We start from the raw sequence: 21130 nt of genomic DNA, 5'->3' as shown, positions 1-21130 counted from the left end.
TTGTCTAGTTGGGGTGGCAGCATTTCTGCAGCTCCTCATATGATACAGCCCAGTGAGCAAACTTTTCTGGCCAGTTGTGGAATTACTGTGTTATGAGATCAGGCATCAGAGTAACACTTCCACGTAATACCAAATGATAACAAAATGAGTGAAAAGAGAGAATTTTTCTCGTTGGCTGCAAGCAATGCCTTCAGCAGTTCTGTAATCACTTCTCTCACAGGCTGCTTAATGCACCAGCCTCTTGCTGTGCTCCAAGTTGCTTTTTGAAGCTGTGGGATATAAATTTATTTTATAGCTTTTCTGGCTGTGATATTTAAATTCTGTTAAGAATATATTGAGAGTCATTAGTGCAGATTGAGAAGGAAGTTGATGGAACATGTATCTGATGGGTTTCCTGCCAGCAGGGCTTGGTCTTCATCTGGAGGATGACTGCAGAGTCAGACACTATCAGCAAAGAGCTGAAGCCTAAATCACCTAGACTCTTTCCATCACTGTGAAACCACCAAATGGCTGGAGAATGGCAGCCACTTACTGTTTTTTTTTCTTGAGCTAAATTCACCCCAATGAAAGGAAGAGGAAAAAGCATGTTGTGGAGGTCTGCACATTCATGCTATAAGCTGTTTGGTGTTATTTTGGCCAGCTGTCATCTTTTTATTGTCTGTAGTGTGCTGTGGAGGGGGCACATATCTATGTACATGTCTGAAGCACTACAGCAAAAGAAATGGAAAAAACCCAAGTACTGATAAACAATCTGCCAGTACAGTGGTATTTAAAGGCCTTAGCTGAAACTTTGGACTCGGCCTTAGTAGGTGTTTTCCCGTATGTACACACAGTGAGATCTCTGCCCTGAAGCATGTGTGATTTGAATAGAGCGGGAGGAGAGAGGCTGGTATGTGGCAGTGAGGAGCTGAGGTCCTGAGCAGCGAAATGATTTACCCCAAGCCAAAGTGGTGTGGAGAAAGCAGAACTTGAACTGTGCCTCCTAGTGCTCAGGTGCATTGGTTTCAGCACAAACTCCTGGCCCTGCGGCTGATCTGAGCTGACTGTATGAAGATGAGCTCAAGTGTTACACCTATTTGGGTTTTTGAAATAGGAAAATCTTAATTATTTATACTAATGTTTATTTTCAATGTGTTTTAGATGCAGATTTTTAGTCCAAATTGCTTTTATAATTGCAAGGACGATTTTCATGCATAAGGCTATGTGTTTGCAGATATATTCTGGAACTATTCTGCCAAGAGCATCTGTTACATCCAAGTCAAGTAATCAAATGCTTGTTATGCACCTCACGGATTGTGAGAAACATTTCTGAAGAAAAAGAAAAAAAATTGTAGAAACTAATGCTTATGTAAGAGTGCTAATTACCAAAAGGGTTAATGTGTATTTTCCAAGAACTAAATGTCTTTTTAAATTCAGCTTAGCAATATTTTTCTCTCTTTTTCAGGAATATCCTGTGGGAATGTTTTTGCTTTTGTGGGAAACTATAGATCTTCTCAAAGGAAGAACTGAGCTTTGTGTAGTTAGTTTGGGAAACTTACTGAATCGCGGGCGATGTTGCTTATGTGACATAATGGCAAAGGAATGGATCAGCTGGTTGTGTGAACTTTGCTTTCTACTGATGTATGTTTATGTTGCTTCACTTACGTTTCATACACACACCTTACACCTTGCTCTCAATCATGGGAGCAAATCGGATGCCCGCTGTGCTTTGACTTGCAAGTCACTCAGTGTGACTGGTAGCACAGGGGGAGACAGCAGCAGGCAAACCCTGCCTGTCCTCAAGCTCTGCTGCCTCCTGGGCACCTGTCCCATGAGGCCAGGAAGCTGTGATGATCTGTGAACTGTGCAGCGATCTACAGGGTCAAGCCCTATTGTCCTGCAATTAAAAGGCAGAAGGATATATGTGATAGTGCCTGTGTTCATAATGGTGACACACAGGCTGGTCTAGTGCATGTCCTGAGGATGTTGTGCTTGTGAAATGGTACCCTTGAAATGATGGGCATGGGAAAGGGGCAGCCATGAGCAGTCATTGGGATGCACATGCTGTAATTATTTGGGTTTAGGATTGAGTTGTGCTATGCAGTTCTGTGAAGAAGAGCTGTGGCCATGTCTCAGGGTAGTGAAGCTGGTGGGCTAAATGGTGGATTTCTGGAAACAGTTCTGGACCAGCACCACTTTGCAGAGCCTTAGATGTTGTGACTGTGAAGACGTGAAGATAGCTTTGGGAAGCACAGAGGTTGGTGCACCTAGCTGGCAGGTGCTTCTGTGAGGAAGGGCAGTGTTGCTGAGGCCTTTGTGATGGGAAAAAGGAGAATCGCAGGGGCAGCTCACGATGCACTGCTGACCAGTGAGCCTGAAAAGCCTTAAAGGAGAGGAAGGAGGTGGAGAGAAGTAAAATGGACCTAGCTGGAAACCAGGCTTCTAATTCATGTAGGTATTTTAGAGCAAAACTCAGATTTGTGAAACAAAACGTTTTCAGCAGTGCATTGCTTTCAGAAGGAAGCCTGGTCTTCTCTCTCACTGCAGGAGCATTCTGAACAGCTTGAGCAAAAATTGCAATTGGCTCTAAAGCTTTGGGTAAAAAATGTTCCCTTCAGTGAGGTATGTCCCTACTGCTGTATTACTGCAATTGGGAGCATTAAAACCAATGCAACAGGGGGAAAAATGTCACCAACTGCAAAAATAATAATAAGAAAAGATAGTTTCATTAAATTATTTTCTTTAACTGTAAATGTACTTTCAATAGGAAAAAAAAGCTTTTTTATTACAAAAGTATACTAGCTGGTGAGAAATTAAATTTGCATCAATGTTTGCTTAATAATTGAAGAAGAAAACTATGAAGGCTTCTTTAAAAAACAAGAAAAAAAAAGACAAATGAAAAGGCCATGTTTCCTATTGGTTTCTTTTTTCACATTACAAGTTGAGACTTTGCTTACCCTGGAAAAATCAATGGTGATTGGACACCTGGTGTAATTAATTATATTGCAACAGCCAGACAGCTGATCTTTTGAAAAGAAAGGAGTTTTTAGCAGAACTGTTCAAAGTTCATAGTCTGCTGTTTAACTCTAATGCTAATAAACATTCAGCAGAAAGGATGTCTGTCTTAAAATTGCCCAGTATCGCACCTTCGTTTTAAGGTGATATGATAAGAAAAAAAGTGTAGACCCCAAGAGGTCCTCCAGCAATGCTGCTTTGGTTGCACGAGCCCCAGTTGCCTCTGGGAGTTGCCCTTAGGTCTAGGCATGTGCTCAGTGAGGTTTTCAGTTTTTAATTTTGAGTCATGTCCGTTTCTTAACCAGGAGGGGGGTTCTGCTCATTCTCCTTTAGGTAGAAACACAAATGAACTTCACTTGCACTACCAAAAGAGCATGTGTTGTTTCTAGTTTCTTCTGCCTAAATGGGCAGTCGTTTCCCCATGGGTACAGGTGTGTTTTTTTTCAGTGCATTGGTGCCTGACTAAATGCATTCAGGCACATTCTTCATGTATAGATGGCACAAACTTTCTGTTAAATATTCCTGTGTTTTCTAGCAATAGGTCTGGGAAGGTTATGGCTTGCCTTGCAGGCCAATGAGAGCATGAGCCGTGTTGACAGGGAGGGGAAAGCTGGCTATGGGATGCTGTCACAGTAAGCCCCAAAACAGTTTGGCTGAAACTGGTTCTACGTCATATAAAAAAGGGGGCTAAGGATCTCAGCTGATCAGAGTACTAAAGGTCCTTGGGCACGCACCATAGAGCATATTGGTTTTGAGCTTGATAGCTCTTTTTTTACAAGGGCTGCAAATTGCTGTAACATAGTTAAGGACTGTAGGAAGAGACAAGTTTTCCTGAACTTTACTCCCAGCTTGAAGTTTTAAGAAGTAAGTGAGAAGCAAGGAAGGGAGGAGAGGGAGATACACAAACCCTCCCTCACGCCCCTCCAACCACAACTAGGATGTCAAATGGAAAAGACAGCCTGGAGAAACAGCTGAATGGCTTTGGGGAGAAGGGAAAGGAAAAGAGCCGCACGTCCCTGGTCATCTCTCAGGCTGTTAACCGCAGTATTTTCACCTCTGCAGTCTCCCCCGCTGCCGAACGCATCCGCTTCATTCTTGGAGAGGAAGATGACAGCCCAGCGCCCCCGCAGCTTTTCACAGAGCTGGATGAGCTTCTGGCCGTTGATGGACAAGAGATGGAATGGAAAGAGACTGCCAGGTGGGTTGTTTTTAACTTTACCCTGAAAGGGAAGGGCAGCTACTCAGAAATCCCATGGAAAATTCCTCTTTAGCACTCAAGGGGGGTAATGTCCACGCTACAGAATGGCTTGGGAAGTCCACAGAAAGAATTCCTACAGGTGAATTTACCTTTCTTGGATAACTGAGAGAACTCACAGATTTGTGTAAATATTAATTTAAAACAACAACTAGAAAAATCAGAGTGCCAGGTTGACTTGAATGGGTTGCATATGGAGACCCAAAATCGATATGGGCTTACTAGTGCATTGCAAACATCAACAATACCATCGCCAAACTAAAGCTTCTGTAAATGTGTTAAAATTACTTAAATTCTATTGCTATAATTACTTAAATTCACACACCACAGATTGGAACATTTTGACCGCATCCTTCTCCTAATGAGTTACTGATAAAATTAACTTTAAATTGGCAAAAAATCCTCAAGGTTTTTATTTTTTTTTTCCTTCCAAATTATTCAAGGTGTGTTAAATTCTGGATTGGATTGCCTGCTTTGAGTTTCTTGACTAAGTTCTCTCCCTGTCTCTTTAATGGTGCTGGTTTAGGACTGGCATGTTTTTTTGCCCTGTTTGACACAAGTTTTTTATGGCTTATTTCTGAGCAACATAGAAGGAGCCATTGGATTGGATTCAAGATCTAAAGGCTGCTTCCTGCCTTGTGTAGTTTTTCTACAGCAAAAATCTTTTTATTGGGTTTGCCCTGAGAGGTAAAGCCCCTAACTGCAAAGGTCTGAAACTTTCCCCTAGAAAGAGGTGCTTACCTAGCTGGTGAGCAGCCTGGGGTTTTCCCATCCCTGTTCCCAATCCCCCTCTCTTAACTTTGGGCTTTTCGTTTTCCTTTATTGTGGCTGTGCTAAGCTCTTTCCCCACCTTCCAGTCTTAGGGGCACCTACTGTGTTTGGAGGTAGCCAATGTTGTTTGGCTACCTTAATCTTCTTTACCTGTGATTTAATGAACTGCTCCACCGCCTACCCCCTTACCCCCTTATCTTGTTTTATTTTTACTTCTCGGTCACTTGTAGAGCCTATTTAAAGACTTTTCACCTTTACTCTTTAACTCCTTTCTTATTGGTCATCCTTTTCTCCCTTTATTTCTTTTCTTCCCTCTTATCATTAGTTCAGTACTTGCATGTTGTCATGTGTACCGCCCGCCTCTGCTTTTTATGGCAAATTATGCGTTCCTCTATGTATAGGCCTTTGAGAAGGGTTTTTAATGACAGTTTGTTAAGGCTCTTCTGCAGTTCAGACCTTGATGGTGTGCTTCATATTGAGCACTATATTGGGTCTCTCCTTTGTAATATAAAAATTGGGAAGCTCTGTTTTCCTCAAGTCCACATTAGCCATTGGGAGGAAGATACCCCATGTCCTGCATGAGAAATGACAAAACATTTATATGTCTTGAGAAGCATCCATCAAGAGCCCTCTGCTTTTACGTTCCAAGAACCTTACAGAGGGATATGCTGGTGCTCTTTTACCATCAGGCAGCTGTAGAGAAAAAGGGAGGTTTTCTTCCTCTTTGAAAATGCTTTCTGATTTCACATGTGAAATACATCTTCAGTAGAAGTGCTAGATTCAGCTGTATATATGCCTCTCTCCCTTGAGTGATACATATCTATATTAAATACTTGAAGAGGGGACAACCTCTTGAAGCACAGTGAAATTCTTAACCTTGGCTAACTTCCTGACTTTCATGGTAATTTGTCGATGGTGATCTTGCACAGTGTATAATTGTTCAGGATTTTTCAGTATCTTCCTGAAATGACTTAATCTAGCAAAACAAAACCTGCTGTAAGCTGCCGAGTGGCTCTTGCTGCAGAATATACGAGCTAGAGCTGGCCAGCTCTGCTTTGGTAGTTGAGGAGCTGCATGCTCTGCCGCTCACTGCAGCTGATGGGTCTAAGACTTGACATAGAGTGGGAGCTGTCAGGAGAGACAGGGTTTAGCAAATAGTACCAGAGGAGTTCTGATCAACAGAAAAACTGGAACATGGCACGGAACATTTCTAGTAGCAACCTTCAAGATACTGACTTTAAAATGCTTCCAGAAGAATATCTTTAATTGCGTAGCTTGACTCTTGATCCATGTGACTTCAGCTGTCTGTGCTGCAACCCCAGTGTAAATGGGCTATAGTTACCCCCCTGCACTCAGTGACATTTCAGATAGTAAGTACATCAGTCCATGACCAGGGCTTGAGGATGTCTTACTCCTTTGTGTGGTCCTGTCACACATTAGTGATGGGGTCTGGTCATGATTAACAAAAAAGAGAAGTTTTGGAAAAATATCTTTATTGTAGAGTGTTTCATAACGCAGCCCTGTAAATGCATTAGAAATAGAGCAGTAAAAGGGAAGGTTTATTGCTGTTAAAAGGTAACCTGAAGATTTGGGTCACTGGGTGTTCCTTGTTCTGTCTTTTTTTTTGTTTTTGGTGCTCATAATCGATTTGCTTGGTGTGGATGGACAAGTTGTTGCACCAACATGTGAATGTTTGCCTTTCAATAGTAGTTAAAGGATACAGAGCAAGCTGGTAAAAGGAAAAGAAAGACCTGAAACAGCTGGAGGCCACCAGCTATTTTGAGGCTCAGTCCATTACATTTGGGAACGAAGATGTGCACACCATAGTGGAGATTGTCATTCTGCAAGGCAGGGAGATGGCAGAAAGATCCTGGTGACAGTGACAAGGACTGAAAGGGTTGTAAGCTGGCGGATAGGCTTTTAAAATCTTTAATTACGGTTGCTTTTTTATGCAAGCTCTGTCAAACAGTACATTTACATCCTTCACCTCTTTCCTCATTACAATATTAACATGCCTTTTATGCAATCCTTTATAGGGCTTTAAAAATAAAAAAGATGAGTCCTGCATACTGGCTAGCAGAGATAATAGCTGTCTTCATGGTATGTCTACGCTGAATATACTGAAGGCTCCCAGAGAAGCATTTGAAGAGTAAGATGTTATTCTGGAGGCAACCAAGTGCACTGGTGGCAGATTTTTCTTGCAAATCTCTGTCCTTTGGAGCTGGTGATGCCTATATGTTCCTGAATTCAGACGTCCACAGTGCCAGCTTTGCTGGAGCTGCCAGTGTAGTAAGGTCCAAGAGGTGTAACACTACATGGGTGTTGTTTGCCGTACCTTGCTGCTTCTCTGATGTGGTCACAAGAATTTTTACTAGCTATTGCAAGTGACTTAAAAGTGGCAGAAAGGAAGAATGTGGAGATGTAAAAAAAACAGAGGGGGATAGAAATAATAAGAAAGAAATTTGGTTGTTAATTTTCTCAAGTAACAATGTTGATAGTTGTTTGCCCTGAAACAGCATCTTGCTGTTATGCTGCCGATAGAGTTGCCTTCAACACTCAGGAAACTCTGTTTTGAGATGTACAATTTGAAATCCACCCAATAGGAAGCATTAACCCTACATCTCTCTCTTTTGTCCTTTCCACTCTCCTCCACCCTAAAAGTCAGACACTTTGTTCCAACGTTCAGAGGCTGCCCATGCAACTTTCTGGGTGTGAGTGAGCTTTTCTGTGTGGTCTTGTGTCAATGGTTGTTTTTGATAGCACATTTTGTGTCCTAGTTTGCAAAGTCTTTTTTGATGATACTTCAATGACCAGGTGCATAAGTATGATCTTTGCCATAGCACAGATGTACACTGTACAAAGTACCAAATTTCTGTCTTGACATGCTTTTGGCTTATTTTCTGAACATTAACAGATATTTCTGGTGTATCCTCAAGTCTTTATCAACAAGAGGGGATGCGTGTAGCTGATGATAATTTCACAGTAGCACGATATCTTCTGGTAGGTTAGTTTAGGAAAGTATTGCACCAGGAGTGGTCTTTCAGTGATTTCCCCTGATGGAATGAGGAGTGACCACGCAGTTCAATGTCCTCAAAGCCACATCTGCCTTCAAACTGGGCACTTCTGGCTCCTGGGAGGTGTCTGGGACTACCTTTGCTTCAGGTTTGGCTCATTTTTATCGCTTTAGGTATCATTTGTGAGTGAAGTAGCACACCAGATTGGTTCAGTTCAGTTCACACTGAAGATGCCTCCTTGTAAACCTCTCCTTTGCTTTGCATGGTCCTTGGCAAACCAGTGTATTTAATTAGGTGAAGTATATAGTAGGGAATAATAATAAAAAGCCCTAAAGAAGAAGACATGTATTAAGCATAAGGAAAGCCATGTGGAGAGCATTGCTTAACTAAGTACTGGCATTGGTTTGCAGAAAGCAAATATTAATAATTGTGAATTATACACTTTCACCAAAAATACAAATGCTTTGTAATTTGCAGCCTTTATGCTGTTGCAGGGTAAGCAGCATCTCACTGTCTTTGATATGATCTCAGTAACTGTATGATCCAGTCATACGCATGTGGCCATGTCACACACCCTTTGAACTCCACAGATGTGCAGGTGCCCAAGTCACTGTGCTTTCCTAGCAAATACCCAGGTGGTGTGAGCTGAATACAACCTTGTTACTCAGAGCTCAAATTCAGTCTCTTCGCGTGGGTTAAAAAGCAACTTCTGAATAATGAAGTCTCAGAAGAGATTATTGCAGTTGAAAAGCATAATTGATTAATCCTCAAGTAATACATTTTTTAGGAATATGATTTCACTTGGCATTAATAATATTCTCTTGAACCACTTTGTGACTTCCTTACCTTCACATGTATGTTTTCTTTGTCTTAGTAATCCCCTTATATTACTCAGTAGAATTTTCATTTAGCCAAGTATATTAAAATAGTATCTCGGGACAGGATTAGAATGCACTTGTACTTTGCAATCAGGTTGCATTAAAACATCTTCCTTTCTCCTGCATTCCGTGCTCACAGCGCAGCCGTAGCTGGGTGCTGCAATAAAGGAAAAGGCCTGTGCCATTTCTTTTCCTTTTATAAGTGCAGCAAAAGTCTGAGCCAGGTGAAATTTCCTCCTGTGGGTCCCACAGAAGTTGTTGTTTGCGCAGGCCCTGGCCGGCCACCTGTGCAAACACCTTGCTGGCAGTGGCAGGAGCCAAGGGCAGCGCGGAGCCACAGCGGGTCACGCTCCGGCTGGCCGCCTTCGGCAGCGGAGGTTAGGGTTGCGATCCGTGGGGTAAACCTCTTGCTTGCCTGCTGTGATGACATGGTTTTAGGGGTGTAAAGAGTATTTCGCACAGAACGGCATTTAACCTTTGCTCTAATCTTCAACTAGAGAGATGAGCTTTCTGTTTTTTCAGACCTACTTTGTTAAATGATTAAACAATGGATAGAGAACAGAGAGAAACAACGAAGCCCTTAATTTGTCTTTTCCATTGGTGGCTCACTTGTTCCTTCCAGAACATGTTTGGATCTGTTTGGGATATGCTGCTCTCCTCTGCCCTTTGCCTCCTGCCAGCCTGCTCCTCTTGGGCAGCACTATGCAGTGCTCCTGACTGTTGGCCAGGCTGCCGAGTTTTGGCAAAGCCCTGGTGCTTCTCCTGTGCTCATACACTTGAAGATGACCCGTGTCTTTGCCCTACTCAGGGGACCTGTGGCAAGGAGAATGGGCAGCAGAGGCTTCTCTGCCTCCAGCTGGCAGACCACAGATTTGAGCTCTGGGAAGCAGGGGTGTGAAACTTTTTGTGTGAGTTAAATATCTGCGCTGTGCCCCTGCTGCCCCACTGCTCAATACCCACTGTTATGTGCAGCCTTGGTAAAGGCTCTGAGCCCTAGAGAAAAAGGGGCTATGTTAGAGCAGGGTGTAGTTACAATCCCATATAGATACTGCCTTTTTGTTTACAAATTGTGAGCAGATGAAAGAAGAGGAACGTAAAAGCTGAGGTCCATTTACTGATATTTATGCCTTACCTTTCTCTGCAGTTTTCTCATACTTTTCCTGCCCCAAGCTTACCTGATTCCTTAAACAGGAGGTGAAGCTTTCAGATTTTGTTGTCTGGATCGGAACCCTTGAATGCAAGTCACCTTATTTCCAGAAATGTTGATTTTTTCCATCCTTTCCATCAGCACCTCTCACCACTGGCTACTTTTGATTAGTTATTAAGTGTGAATATACTTACCTGACTTTGATTTGCTTGGATCTGGTGGAGCAGTTGTACTCAGAGTGATGCAGAGCGTCGTGTTAGGGACTGGGTGTGCAGCTGAGGGAGGGAATTAGCGGGTGTCAGCTGAGTTGTTGAAACTACCTCTGTATTCTTGGCCTGGAGCAAACATGAGGTAAACTGTGTTAGTTTAAGGCTTGGTGAAAGCTATTAAAGATAACATGTTTTACCTTACATTTGGGATAGTTTACAAGCAGATACAGCATTATCACTGCTCAACTAACACATACCAACTCATTAAGCCTTTGCAACTTGATCATGGATTTGTGGCCTTAAGGATGTGTGGGAAAATGTGTACGCTTGAACTTGTCAGTATGTTGTGATATTTCAGCTGTTGCTTCTTTCAGATAGGTCTGCACGGATTGGAGGGAGCAACAACTTCAACACAGTCTCATTGCTCTGCCCTCTTGCAGGTGGATAAAGTTCGAGGAGAAGGTAGAACAAGGTGGGGAACGATGGAGTAAACCTCATGTGGCCACATTATCCCTGCACAGCTTGTTTGAGTTAAGGACGTGTATAGAGAAAGGCTCGATAATGCTGGATATGGAGGCCTCTTCTCTCCCTCAGGTGGTGGGTAAGTAAGTTTCCTTGGCTCTTTCCCTAAACAATGCCCTACAACTTTTAATTAACCTTGATGATGGTTTCTTTTGAAGGCAAGGGACTGAGCGTGACTGTTTTTCCCCCCAGAAAAACACATGAGAATTTATTATTTCCACAGTCTTCCTGGAATAAAGTGTGAAATAACCATGTTGGAAGATTCCAGGCTTTTTCCCCTCTCTTTGAGGCAGTCCCTCCATTTTCACTGCCTGATGAAAGCACTCCTTTTTCCTTAAAGAAGTAAAACAAAGAAATAATCCTCCTAGGAGTAACAGGGAAAACTAGAAAGTGCTTGGAGGTGGATAACCAATAAACGAAAGGGAGCCTTCTCAATTTGTGAAGAAGAGTGAAGGAATCCACTTCAGTGATAATTATGTTTACCTTGAACTATATAGAATCAGTTGCATCTTGAAGTAGATATCCGATGTTTACCATGTGTGTCTGAAAGGAAAGGCATACACTGACAATTGATGTTTACTATCGGAAATGTAGCATTTAAAAGGCTACCTCTCTGTGGTTAGAAGTGTCCAGCAGGTACTGCTTTGAGAAGAACAGTTGTAGTTTTGGGCCCTCGTAGTCAGACCACAGACTGGTTTGGGGTGAGTTTCCAGGGTGGGCTGCTAAAAGCAGGTGAAGGGTCTGTGTGAAATAGGAGCACTCCCCTCTGGCAAAGGAGGGTGAAGAGCAGTCACAGAATCAGCTGATTCTGATGAATGGGATGGCAATTTTTTTTCTGTCAAAATAGCTGTGGCCCAGGATGACACTCAGTGACATTGCCAAGAGCTATACCATGTTCCCGATGACATGTAAAAAGGCATCTAAAATAAACCTAAGAAATGAGCCATCCAGTGGAGGTACATTTAAACAATACACTGAGTTTGATAGGCATTATGTGAAAGAGGTGTAGAGGAACAAAATGAAATAAAAACACTCCAGAACTCAGTGCTTTGAATCATAATCTCAGGACTCAGGCTTAGTGTTGTCCTGGCATAAAATTATCAGATGACAAGTGTTGCATTAGTTTGTAAGACTTGGAATTAGAGAAGCTGCCTCTGATATTGTCTACGGAGTTTTGAACTTTTTTTTGTAGGTGCTTGTGGTGGCATTTATTTTCTTTTATTTCTGTGTCTGTATCCCAGTGCACAGCATTGCAAAGTTTTTAAAAAAATAAGTTATTCTGGATGAAGTCACTTTGAGATATCACCTCGAATAACCCTTTTCACCATCCAAATCAAGCCTAATTTCTGAGAGACTAAATGACAAATCAGTGACTGCTGTTGCTGTACTACTGTCCTGAGTGGGCTATTTTTGCTGTTATAGGTCCAGGTCCTTTAATCAGATACAGAGGGGTGTCTAAGAAGACCACAGACTTGCTTTCCAGAAGTATTTAATCATGATCACCTTGTTGAGGTTCAGTAGTGACAGGCAGGAAAGTAAAATGCACAGAGCTCTCTTTGTTGACTTGAGTTATATCAGAAGCACGAAAGGGAGTAAATACTTGCCAGATGGAGAAGGATAAACTTGATGAAGAAAGGCATTTTGTTCTGAAGGAAGTATTCCAAAAATCACTGACAAAAAATACGAACGAAAGCCTGGAGAAAAACAGCATCTTACAAAAATAAAACTTTTGCCAAACATTTTTGTAACCATACCTACATGCTTATAGTCATTCTTTTCTGAGTTAGGGTGGAAGGACTAGGCTTTTTTCCCTAGTGATTTGAGAGGCATTAATTCTTGGGTAGCAGCATATAGAAGATGACTTTCTGACTCACTGAGTTAGCAAATGTGATGCATGTTCTGCCTCCACTTTCACATAACTTTTATTATTAACACAAATAAAAAGTTACTGGTAGACAAATAAGAGCTACCACATTCCCCGGGGGGACAGCACGTTAACTGAAGTAATAAAAGGAACAGCTTAGTGTGAGATTTAATGCACAATAGTGATTTTTTAAATATATCTGGCTACCTCTCCCCCTGGGACAGAGGAACAGAGAGGAGAGAGTTGATGGAAAGTGAGCAGTCTTTGCAGTGAGTTGGATGTTGTTCTTTTGTGGTGATTCAGTTAAGGGCTAAGCCCCATAATATGGCCTGTGAAAATGGGAGCAAGTTCTGCCTTTTGTAGTTGCTGTCATTTTACTTTAGTTCTAAGAATGAAAGATTTAATTAGTGGCTCATCTCCAGGACTTTTTCCTGGAGTTAGATTAGGTTTTTATCGGGGGCCTGTGAGGTGAACTCAGGCCTTGTTGAATCTAATAGAAGTTTAACCATGCTATTTTGGGGATCATCCTGGAACTCACAGTGTAGCTGCAGCTTCTTTACAAAACCTCAGGGTTGGAGCAGAGTACCATCTCTGAACTAAGAACCATCTTATCCAGGGAAGAGTTGATTTGAAGCCCTCTGAGTGGCATGTATGGAAATAACACAAGGGAGTTTGGGTGGAAAAGGTGTGTGTTGGTGGCTGATGGGTTTTTCTTGATGAAAACACTGCTTTCATTGCAAAAGAAATGATTAGAGGAGATTGCCTTTAGAAATAAAATGGTAAAACCTGGTGGTAGCTTTGAGATGGGAAGGAAAGACTTCAAAATAGGAGGGTGACAATTACTTCCCTCTCCTAGCTATCCCTTAATGTAGCCAAGTTCTGTGCTTTGTCATTCATTTTCCTCTCTTCCTCACCCCTTTGTGTGCAACAGAAATGATTGTTGACAATCAGATTGAGACGGGGCTTTTGAAATCTGACATGAAGGACAAAGTCACCTACACGCTGCTCAGGAAGCACCGGCACCAGACCAAGAAGTCCAACCTGCGCTCTCTGGCAGACATTGGAAAGACCGTCTCCAGTGCAAGTAGGATGTTTACCAACCCCGATAATGGTAATGCAGAGGCTAACTGGCTATAGCCTTCCGTTTTAAAGCAACCCACCAAACTTGCCCGCCAAAAACTAACTCCGTTGCCATGATAATGCTTTTCTAACCCACAATTAGTGTAGCAAGACCCATACTGATAACACATCAGTGGTGGGCTCTGATGGCTGCTTCTGCCGTGGCACATTGCTCTAACCATATCTTCACTGGACGGAGTGGGAGAGGAGGGGAGGTGGCAGGTAGGCAGCAGGATACAGCAGCACAGGAAAAGCGGAGAGGTGCTCCCGCAGCTGGTGTGTAGGAGGTGAGGTAGGAACAGCATTAGGAAAGGGAGGCTGACAACAAACTCCAAGCGTGCCTGAACCAAAAAGGCTGATCCTCTGAAATGCTTGTGCAGAGATGAAGCTTTTGTGCGTGTTCGATTTCTGTAACAGATGGTGTCGATGGCACTCTAAATCAAAAATTATGCGAGAGTAAAATCTAGCTTGCATTTTATTGCCATGCAATCATTGTCCAGTGTGGGTAAAGCTGATTTTCCATTTTGCTTTATTCATCCTAAAATTGCTTTGTGGTATTATGTTGTATATTATGTCTCTGTTTCTCTCTAAAAATTACTTCATGTATAGTGTTGTGTATATTGTGGTGTCTGTGTGTGTGTGTGTGTGTGGATACAGACAGCAGTAGAGGCCTTGGCAATGACACTGTAGTTATTCAAACAAGGAAATTTGCAGTCATATTAGTGGGAATCAAAAAAAAAGAGGATGTTTTAGGCCTATTTTTATGTCTTGGAGTTCTGCAAACTGCCTCATGTTGCAGTATGGAAGCTTGTCTAAAAGTTACCATTTCAAAATATCCAGAAACAGAAATAAGTTGATGGTCATCTTGCTACGTTGAAGGCCTCTAAGCTTTCTGTGTTCTGCTTCTTGAACTCACCCTAACATTTCTCCCTAACTTATTGTACTTAATTAATATTTCCTGCTTTCAATTGTCCTTTGCTTTTGCAACAAGTGTGTATGCACATGTGAAAAATATTTATTGCTCTTGATGATGCATCTTATCATGTACCAGTGTCTTGCTAATGCAATGATTAAATGAGTAACACAAAGGCACAGTAACATGAATCAAGGAAATGTCCTGGATGTGCAGCTTTTCTGTGAATATCCTTGCAGGAGCCCAGTGGAGCTAAGATAGGGACTGTGCTTCGGACTGTTGCTCCTCAAGACCCCCTGCTCATTTCACAGTAGCTTCAGACAGGTGTAAAATTTGTAGGTGCCCCAGTTTTTGCCCTTAAATATGCCAGGCACTTCAGATCCTTGGAGTATGCCTTAATCATGTCGGGACTGGGCACCCAGCAACTAACTCAGATTTGTTTTCAGCTGGGATCAAGAAACTGATTTCTTCCCAGCACATGCTATGGGGCTTTCCACTGTCTTCCCACTGGGCTCCCAACAAACTCCCCACTGCCCCACTGCGTGCATGGAAGGCTTCTGCTTTCTGTGTGTGTGTGTGTGAAAAGTGTGTATGTGTGTGTGTGAAAAAAAGTGTGTGAAGTGTGTGTGCAAGGAGTGGGGTGGATACATCTGTTGCAAGTAAAATGTATTTTTGTGGTGGTGTCTTTCTGGACCTTTGACAAAGTGAGCAGGCTTGCTTTGAGGAGAAGGATCCTGCACTTGGAGCCATGCGGTATGGGAGGCAAAACTTAAGACAGACATCGGCTGCTTCAGTCTCCCTGGGCATGGTGTAGGGGATGCACTTGGTTCTCAGCTCTAGCCCCCAACCACGTGCCTAAAAGTAGGTGCTGCAGCACCCAGGGTTATGGTAACAGACACAGCTATGGTAACAGACTGGCTGTTGGTACGTTTACAATTCCACAAGCAGGGCAAATGTCTCTCAAATTGCGTAGGAGGCTAGAAGGGAAACTCCTGGATGTTGGCAGCGCCTGTGCGTTTGGGCAATGATAGGCTCTTTTCCTATTTTATGGTTAAACAAGAAATCAAGCGTAGTGTTTTATTCAAATTACCTGTCTCAGGGAATTCCTAAAGTATAGAAATGTAAAGAAACCTGTACAATTGACTGTATTATATTACTTTAATTAGCACCTCTTTCATACACAGCAAGAATCTAATTGAAGGGGTTAAGACTTGCTCTGTTTACAACACATATCCACCTTCCACTTCTGTCTTGCATCTATTTTTGCTGAACAATATGCTTGTAACAGCCTCCTCTTTTTTCAGCAGCTGGTGAGTGTTGAATTCTTCCTCTGTGCAGTTAAAGTCACTCATTGAGGAGTCATCAAAACCTCATGGAGTAAAGAGAAATTAAAACTTACTTAGGAGGTTTGAAGGTAAATCATGCACAGTGTATTATTTAACTACACCTCAGATGGTTAGCCCTGTCTCTTCCCCATACGGAGCCAGACATTCACTGCTGGTTTAAAAAGAAAATAATAGCTTGCTTATCCCGGGAGGATGATACTGGCAACGGGTGTTCATCTAAGTTCTCACTCCAGCCCCTGCTTATTTTTCATGGCTAGGGACATGCTTTGCTCAGACAGTCGGTGACTTAGTTTTTCGTTCGTTTGTTTTCGTGTTAGAAGGGACTGTGAGGGTCCTGTCTCTGTTGAACTGATTCTCAAAAAACTTTCCTGGCTTTGCTTAGCCTCCTGACTGACCTTCAGCCACTTCTTCTGTTTGTTTTTGCCTCTGTTTCCCCACCTGGAATGTTTCTATGTTGTGAGAATACGTAATGCGTTCTGTTTCATGACAGTTGAAGTGCTTTGAGCATTAAGGAGGAAGAGACCTGCATACAAAGGGAAATACTTCATGAATAGTTGTTACTGTTATTTATTATTTACACTTTAATGAAAAAATAACTCAATGAAATACATTCTGGAGTTATATCACACTCCATGGAGTTCAGTGAGTGCTCTCCTGTGATTCTGAAGGCAGAATTTGTCCTTTAGACAGATAAAAATTTAATGAGGCCAACAGGAGTGCAGCTGCCTTTCAGCATGGCTAATAACAATAATAAAAGTGCCATCAGCCCCAAGCGCTCATAAATTTTCCTGGAGTTTCTTTCCAGGTAGATACTTTCTTTCAGTTTCTACCTTCTGTTTCAGTGTCAGTGAAACTCTCATACAATATTCATGCTGCATCCAGGTTAATGAGAACAACAGTCCCTCAGGACACGAGACCTGGGAAGTGCTTACTTCTCACCTCTATAGAATAGGATTTTGGGCTGATATGTTTAGGAAGCAGCTTGGTGTTCTGCTCGACTGATGTTTACTGCTGTTGTTAAAAAGGGTAACTCCTCATCTTTGGTCCAACCATAAGGCACGTTGATGTAAATTACAAGGTGTCCTGCTAATTTAGCTTACACAAGCTCTGTGTGTTTGTTAATGAAGCAGGCATGAAGCTTAACTAGACCCTGCAGTATGTTATGTACAAAAAATGTTACGCAACTTACTGCCTCTTACTGGGCAATCACACTTTCCTCGGAACCTATGATTCTGTTAAGTATCTAATTGCATTCAATTACTTTGCAAAACATTTATTTAGGAAGCACTTTAGCATCATGTCATTAGCAGGGATTTTGCCCATGAATTTCCTTCATATTTTTTTCAAGTAATGCTACAGGTAAACTTAAAATCCAAATTAAATAGTGACAAATTTATTCAAGTGTATACGATAGGTCTGAAATCTGAAAATATCCCCTGGATCCATGGTTGTCGAAAATACATAGGTGCCTGCATCTCATCAAAATGATTAAGTGACAAAGCCTTAAAGGCTTGAAAATCGTTTGTGCCTTTCTTACCTTTGCAGTAAACCTGTTATAGACTACTCTTGTGGTATTTAAACAGATTATTCAGAATTAAAAGTTTTGAATGTGTCCTAAGAGATTCTTCATGCATAAAGCAGGAAAAGAAGGTAAAGAAGCAGAAGTTGCTAGGACTTAGCCTCTAGAAAGGAGTGTACCTTCAGTCTGTTGTGTACTGTTGTGACTTTCTTTAAAGTACCTCAGGCCTGGGCATTCGGAGCTGACTTGTTGCATGAATGAGGCAATGCAGTTTGCAAACTGCATCGAGAAACTGTGTAACCTCCAGAGCACCCATCTGCCTCCCCCACGCTGCAGCGGCTCAGCGCTGACCCTCTCCAGCTGATCGCTGCGTGTTTGGAAACCGCACCCAGGATGACCGCGGCTGGCAGCAGCGCAGTCATCCCACTCCCACTTCTTTCGCTTCGCTGCTCCTCTTGATGACAGTCTAAATAGCAATCAGATTGGCAGAAACACTGAACTTTTGAGCGGCAAAGGTGTGCAGTGTGTGCTTTTTATTCATAACCGTGTCATAAAGATGGGTATTTGGCCTTGCCCAGTGGTCGTGTTTGTGGGAGGATGTTTTCTGGGCAAGCCCTTTGCTCTTGGGAAAGAAATTGTGCAAAAGATGTTAATTTCTTGTTTGACGCTTGATGGAGGAGGATAAATCAAAGCAGTTCTTTGCTGTCCATTCAACAGGAAAAAGATGATTATCAAAAGCTGAGCAGACAAAGCTGTACTGAGCAATTACTAAAAGTTACCTTACAAAGACACTGCCCTCTTCATTTCTTTCTATTGGTAGAAATTTGAGATGCACGATATGTTCATCAAGGACCTCCAGATACGTTCCAATTGAGCTCTTGCGTTTTTTTTTTTGATGTTTTTTTTTGTGTGTCTTGTTTTGTCAACTGGCTTTCTAAGAGTTCTCTGTGTTAATTCAGATGTGTCCTTTCCTGGCACAGGATACAGCATTTGAAGCGAGCCCCTGCAATAAATAATGTATATGCTAGAGGCTATCCAGCAGTCTTTGCCCATCTGGCACACCTTTGGGTTGTAATGCAGATCTGCCATTGGTTTGCCACTGTAGAAAATGAGACCAATGCTCACCGTTCCTTGTGCAGGTGCCTGAGGACTGTCTCATAAATGTTTGCCAGTACTTTGATGATGAAATTTGCCATGCGGTGCATATTTTCAACGGTTTTGTTTAAAAGTTTCCTGCCTGCCAGCATTTTGTATAACTTAACACCTGCGAGAGGCTTTGGCAAAAGTGTTGAAGAGAAGCGATCGAATCGTACTGAAAACAAGTTGGCAGAGGCTGTAGAAAACTGTGATGTGTTTATGTGTGAGTATTTAACCCTCATAAATAATGGCATGCTACCATTACCATGTGAATGGTGTCTGCGCTGCCCAAACACCTAATGAATGTTATTTATTTCTGCTGTGCTGACAGAGAAGCTTGGAAACAGTTGAGTTAAAATAACACTTGCACTGTCCTGCATTGGCTGATGCACCGAGAATGGCAGCTAGTAGCTGCTGAAAACTTCTCTGATTTTATTTTGATTCTGTATTAGAGTTCAGCTTTATCCAACTGAGTGTTTTTCATAGAAAATGCATCCTTGATCCCTTCAGAGAGCTGAATGATACAGTGCCAGTTGAATAATAATAGTACAGGAAGAGAGAGGTTAAGCCATAAATGAGATACTTTCAAAAAAAAAAATCAAAACAGTGATGTGTTGAGCTGTTTGCATTATTTGAAGCATTACAGAAGAAGTTATGTATTTCCAAGCCCTAACTGGTGTATGTCTGGGTATGTATACAGTCAGGACGCTGAAGTTGGCTCCTACAGGGAAGTGACCTGTTTTTTTCCTAAAGTACTGTGTGTCTGCCATTCTTACTGACTGTGCTGCTACCTGGCACTGCTCAGCACAACTCGAATCGCAGCTGCCTTACCCACTTGCTTGAAATCTGCTTCTAAGATGCTTGAATTTTAGACACCAGGGACGAAACATTGGTTCCAGAGCTGCCAACAGGGGAGATTTGTGCTCCTAATAAGTAGACTTACACCTTTGGTCACTGAACTATGCAGAAAGATGCACTTATAACTGCGAATGTTCGAACACTGTCACCTAACTCGCTTGCTTGTGCAATTGCTTGAGCGTTTCTTTCTTTTTTTTTTCCCTTCGACTTCTCAACTTTGCTCTCTTCCTCCTCTCTGCTGCTGCTACTGTCTCCTGCTTGCAACACAAAAGCACGCAGCCCACTTGAGAGCTCCGTGCCCTGCCTAGCGACACGCACGCTGGATGATGAAATCCGAGTGCAGCGCAGCCCCAGCGTGGGATGGCTCAGTAAGTTGGGGCAGGGGGACAGGGGAGCGGGCTGGGCTACTGCACTCGGCTGGGGAGATCTGAGGAAGAGCAACGGGAAACTTGTACTCATTGGTGTCTTAATGCTTGCTGCTGTATTAACAGTGGGGAGACTGGAAGCCCATTCCTGGTGGAATGGCTGCTGCTCTGTCTGTCCATTTACTCCCACTATCCCCACTCTGTGCTCCTTTTTCACTTTTTTGCTTCTTCCTTTTGCATTTCCCATCTGTGCTGGAACAGGTAGGTCAGCCTGCGCTCCCTTTCAGGCAGTGGTCTCTCTCCTAACCCATCTAGCAAAATTTCATACACGTATTGAAGTATGCTTTGGCCGTTAAAAGGGTTTCATGAATTTTGCAATCAGTGCAACACTATAAATGCAACAAGCTTAAATATTTTAATTTCCATACAAATTAAAGGCAAGAATAGGTTCCCTTTGTCACACAGCTCGCAGGCACCACCAGCTTTGTCTCTCTGTGATGAGCTGGGCTTTTCTCAGGCCCTGCTTTTCTCTTTTTATCCTTTGTAAAATATTACTCATCAGGAACCTTGCTGATCACAGAGGAGTGTGCTGTTCCCACAGGAAGGCACAACTTACTGCACCGATGACGCAGAGATGTTCTTTATAGCCACAGCAATCTGTAGAAATCTGAATTTCAGGATATTGACTGTGAAGGATGGCTACCAAGCCTATTAGTAGAATGAGGCAGTAACACAGAGGGGTTTGGACTGATTGCCTCACTTTTTGCACCACTTTTTGCACTTCACTGAGCACAGCCAAGGAGAGGCTTGCATTGCCTTTGCTGGAGAGACAGCAATATAAATGAGGCCTGAATCAGGAAATTACCCTTAGCAAACTGTGTAAGGGTGAACATCATGAGCCAAAGTCTTTGGCTGAGGTCTCAGCAGCGGAAACCTTTCACTTCACTGGTTTGTTCGGGGCACTGAGATTCTGCAGACTGATAGGCTTGTTGCTTCCTTCTGCTCCCATATTCTGCTCTATTCAGGGGAGTTACTCGGCTGAGGACTCCAAGTTTTTAAGGTCCCCCTCTTTTTTAAGTCTCTCTCAGAAGTGATGTTGCTAGATTTACTACAGACGTTACTTTGTCACAGGAAGCCCCAAATATCTGAGCATCCATTAGGAATGTGAGTTAGAAGGGATTTAGGCTGTACAAATTTGAACAATGATGTCCACAAAGCC

At 42.5% G+C, this 21130-nt stretch overlaps 1 protein-coding gene across 8 annotated transcripts in view; it reads left to right on the top strand.

The window, feature by feature from the left end:
• SLC4A4 (solute carrier family 4 member 4) overlaps positions 1-21130 on the top strand; it is a 228399-nt gene that overhangs the window by 118082 nt on the left and 89187 nt on the right. For 5 of the 8 annotated variants that reach the window (XM_040556785.1, XM_040556786.1, XM_040556784.1 and 2 more), the window contains 4 exons: positions 4057-4192; positions 10709-10869; positions 13586-13765; positions 19819-19914. In XM_040556785.1, the coding sequence (XP_040412719.1) occupies positions 4057-4192; positions 10709-10869; positions 13586-13765; positions 19819-19914 (573 nt within the window). The remainder of the gene's footprint in view (positions 1-4056; positions 4193-10708; positions 10870-13585; positions 13766-19818; positions 19915-21130) is intronic. The other 3 variants (XM_040556789.1, XM_040556787.1, XM_040556788.1) reach the window with 2 other exon arrangements.

This window comes from Cygnus olor, chromosome 4, assembly GCF_009769625.2.
Source record: "Cygnus olor isolate bCygOlo1 chromosome 4, bCygOlo1.pri.v2, whole genome shotgun sequence".
NCBI classification, from domain to species: domain Eukaryota; kingdom Metazoa; phylum Chordata; class Aves; order Anseriformes; family Anatidae; genus Cygnus; species Cygnus olor.
The sequence above is the reverse complement of the archived record's forward strand: the minus strand, read 5'-3'. Positions and strand labels throughout refer to the sequence as shown.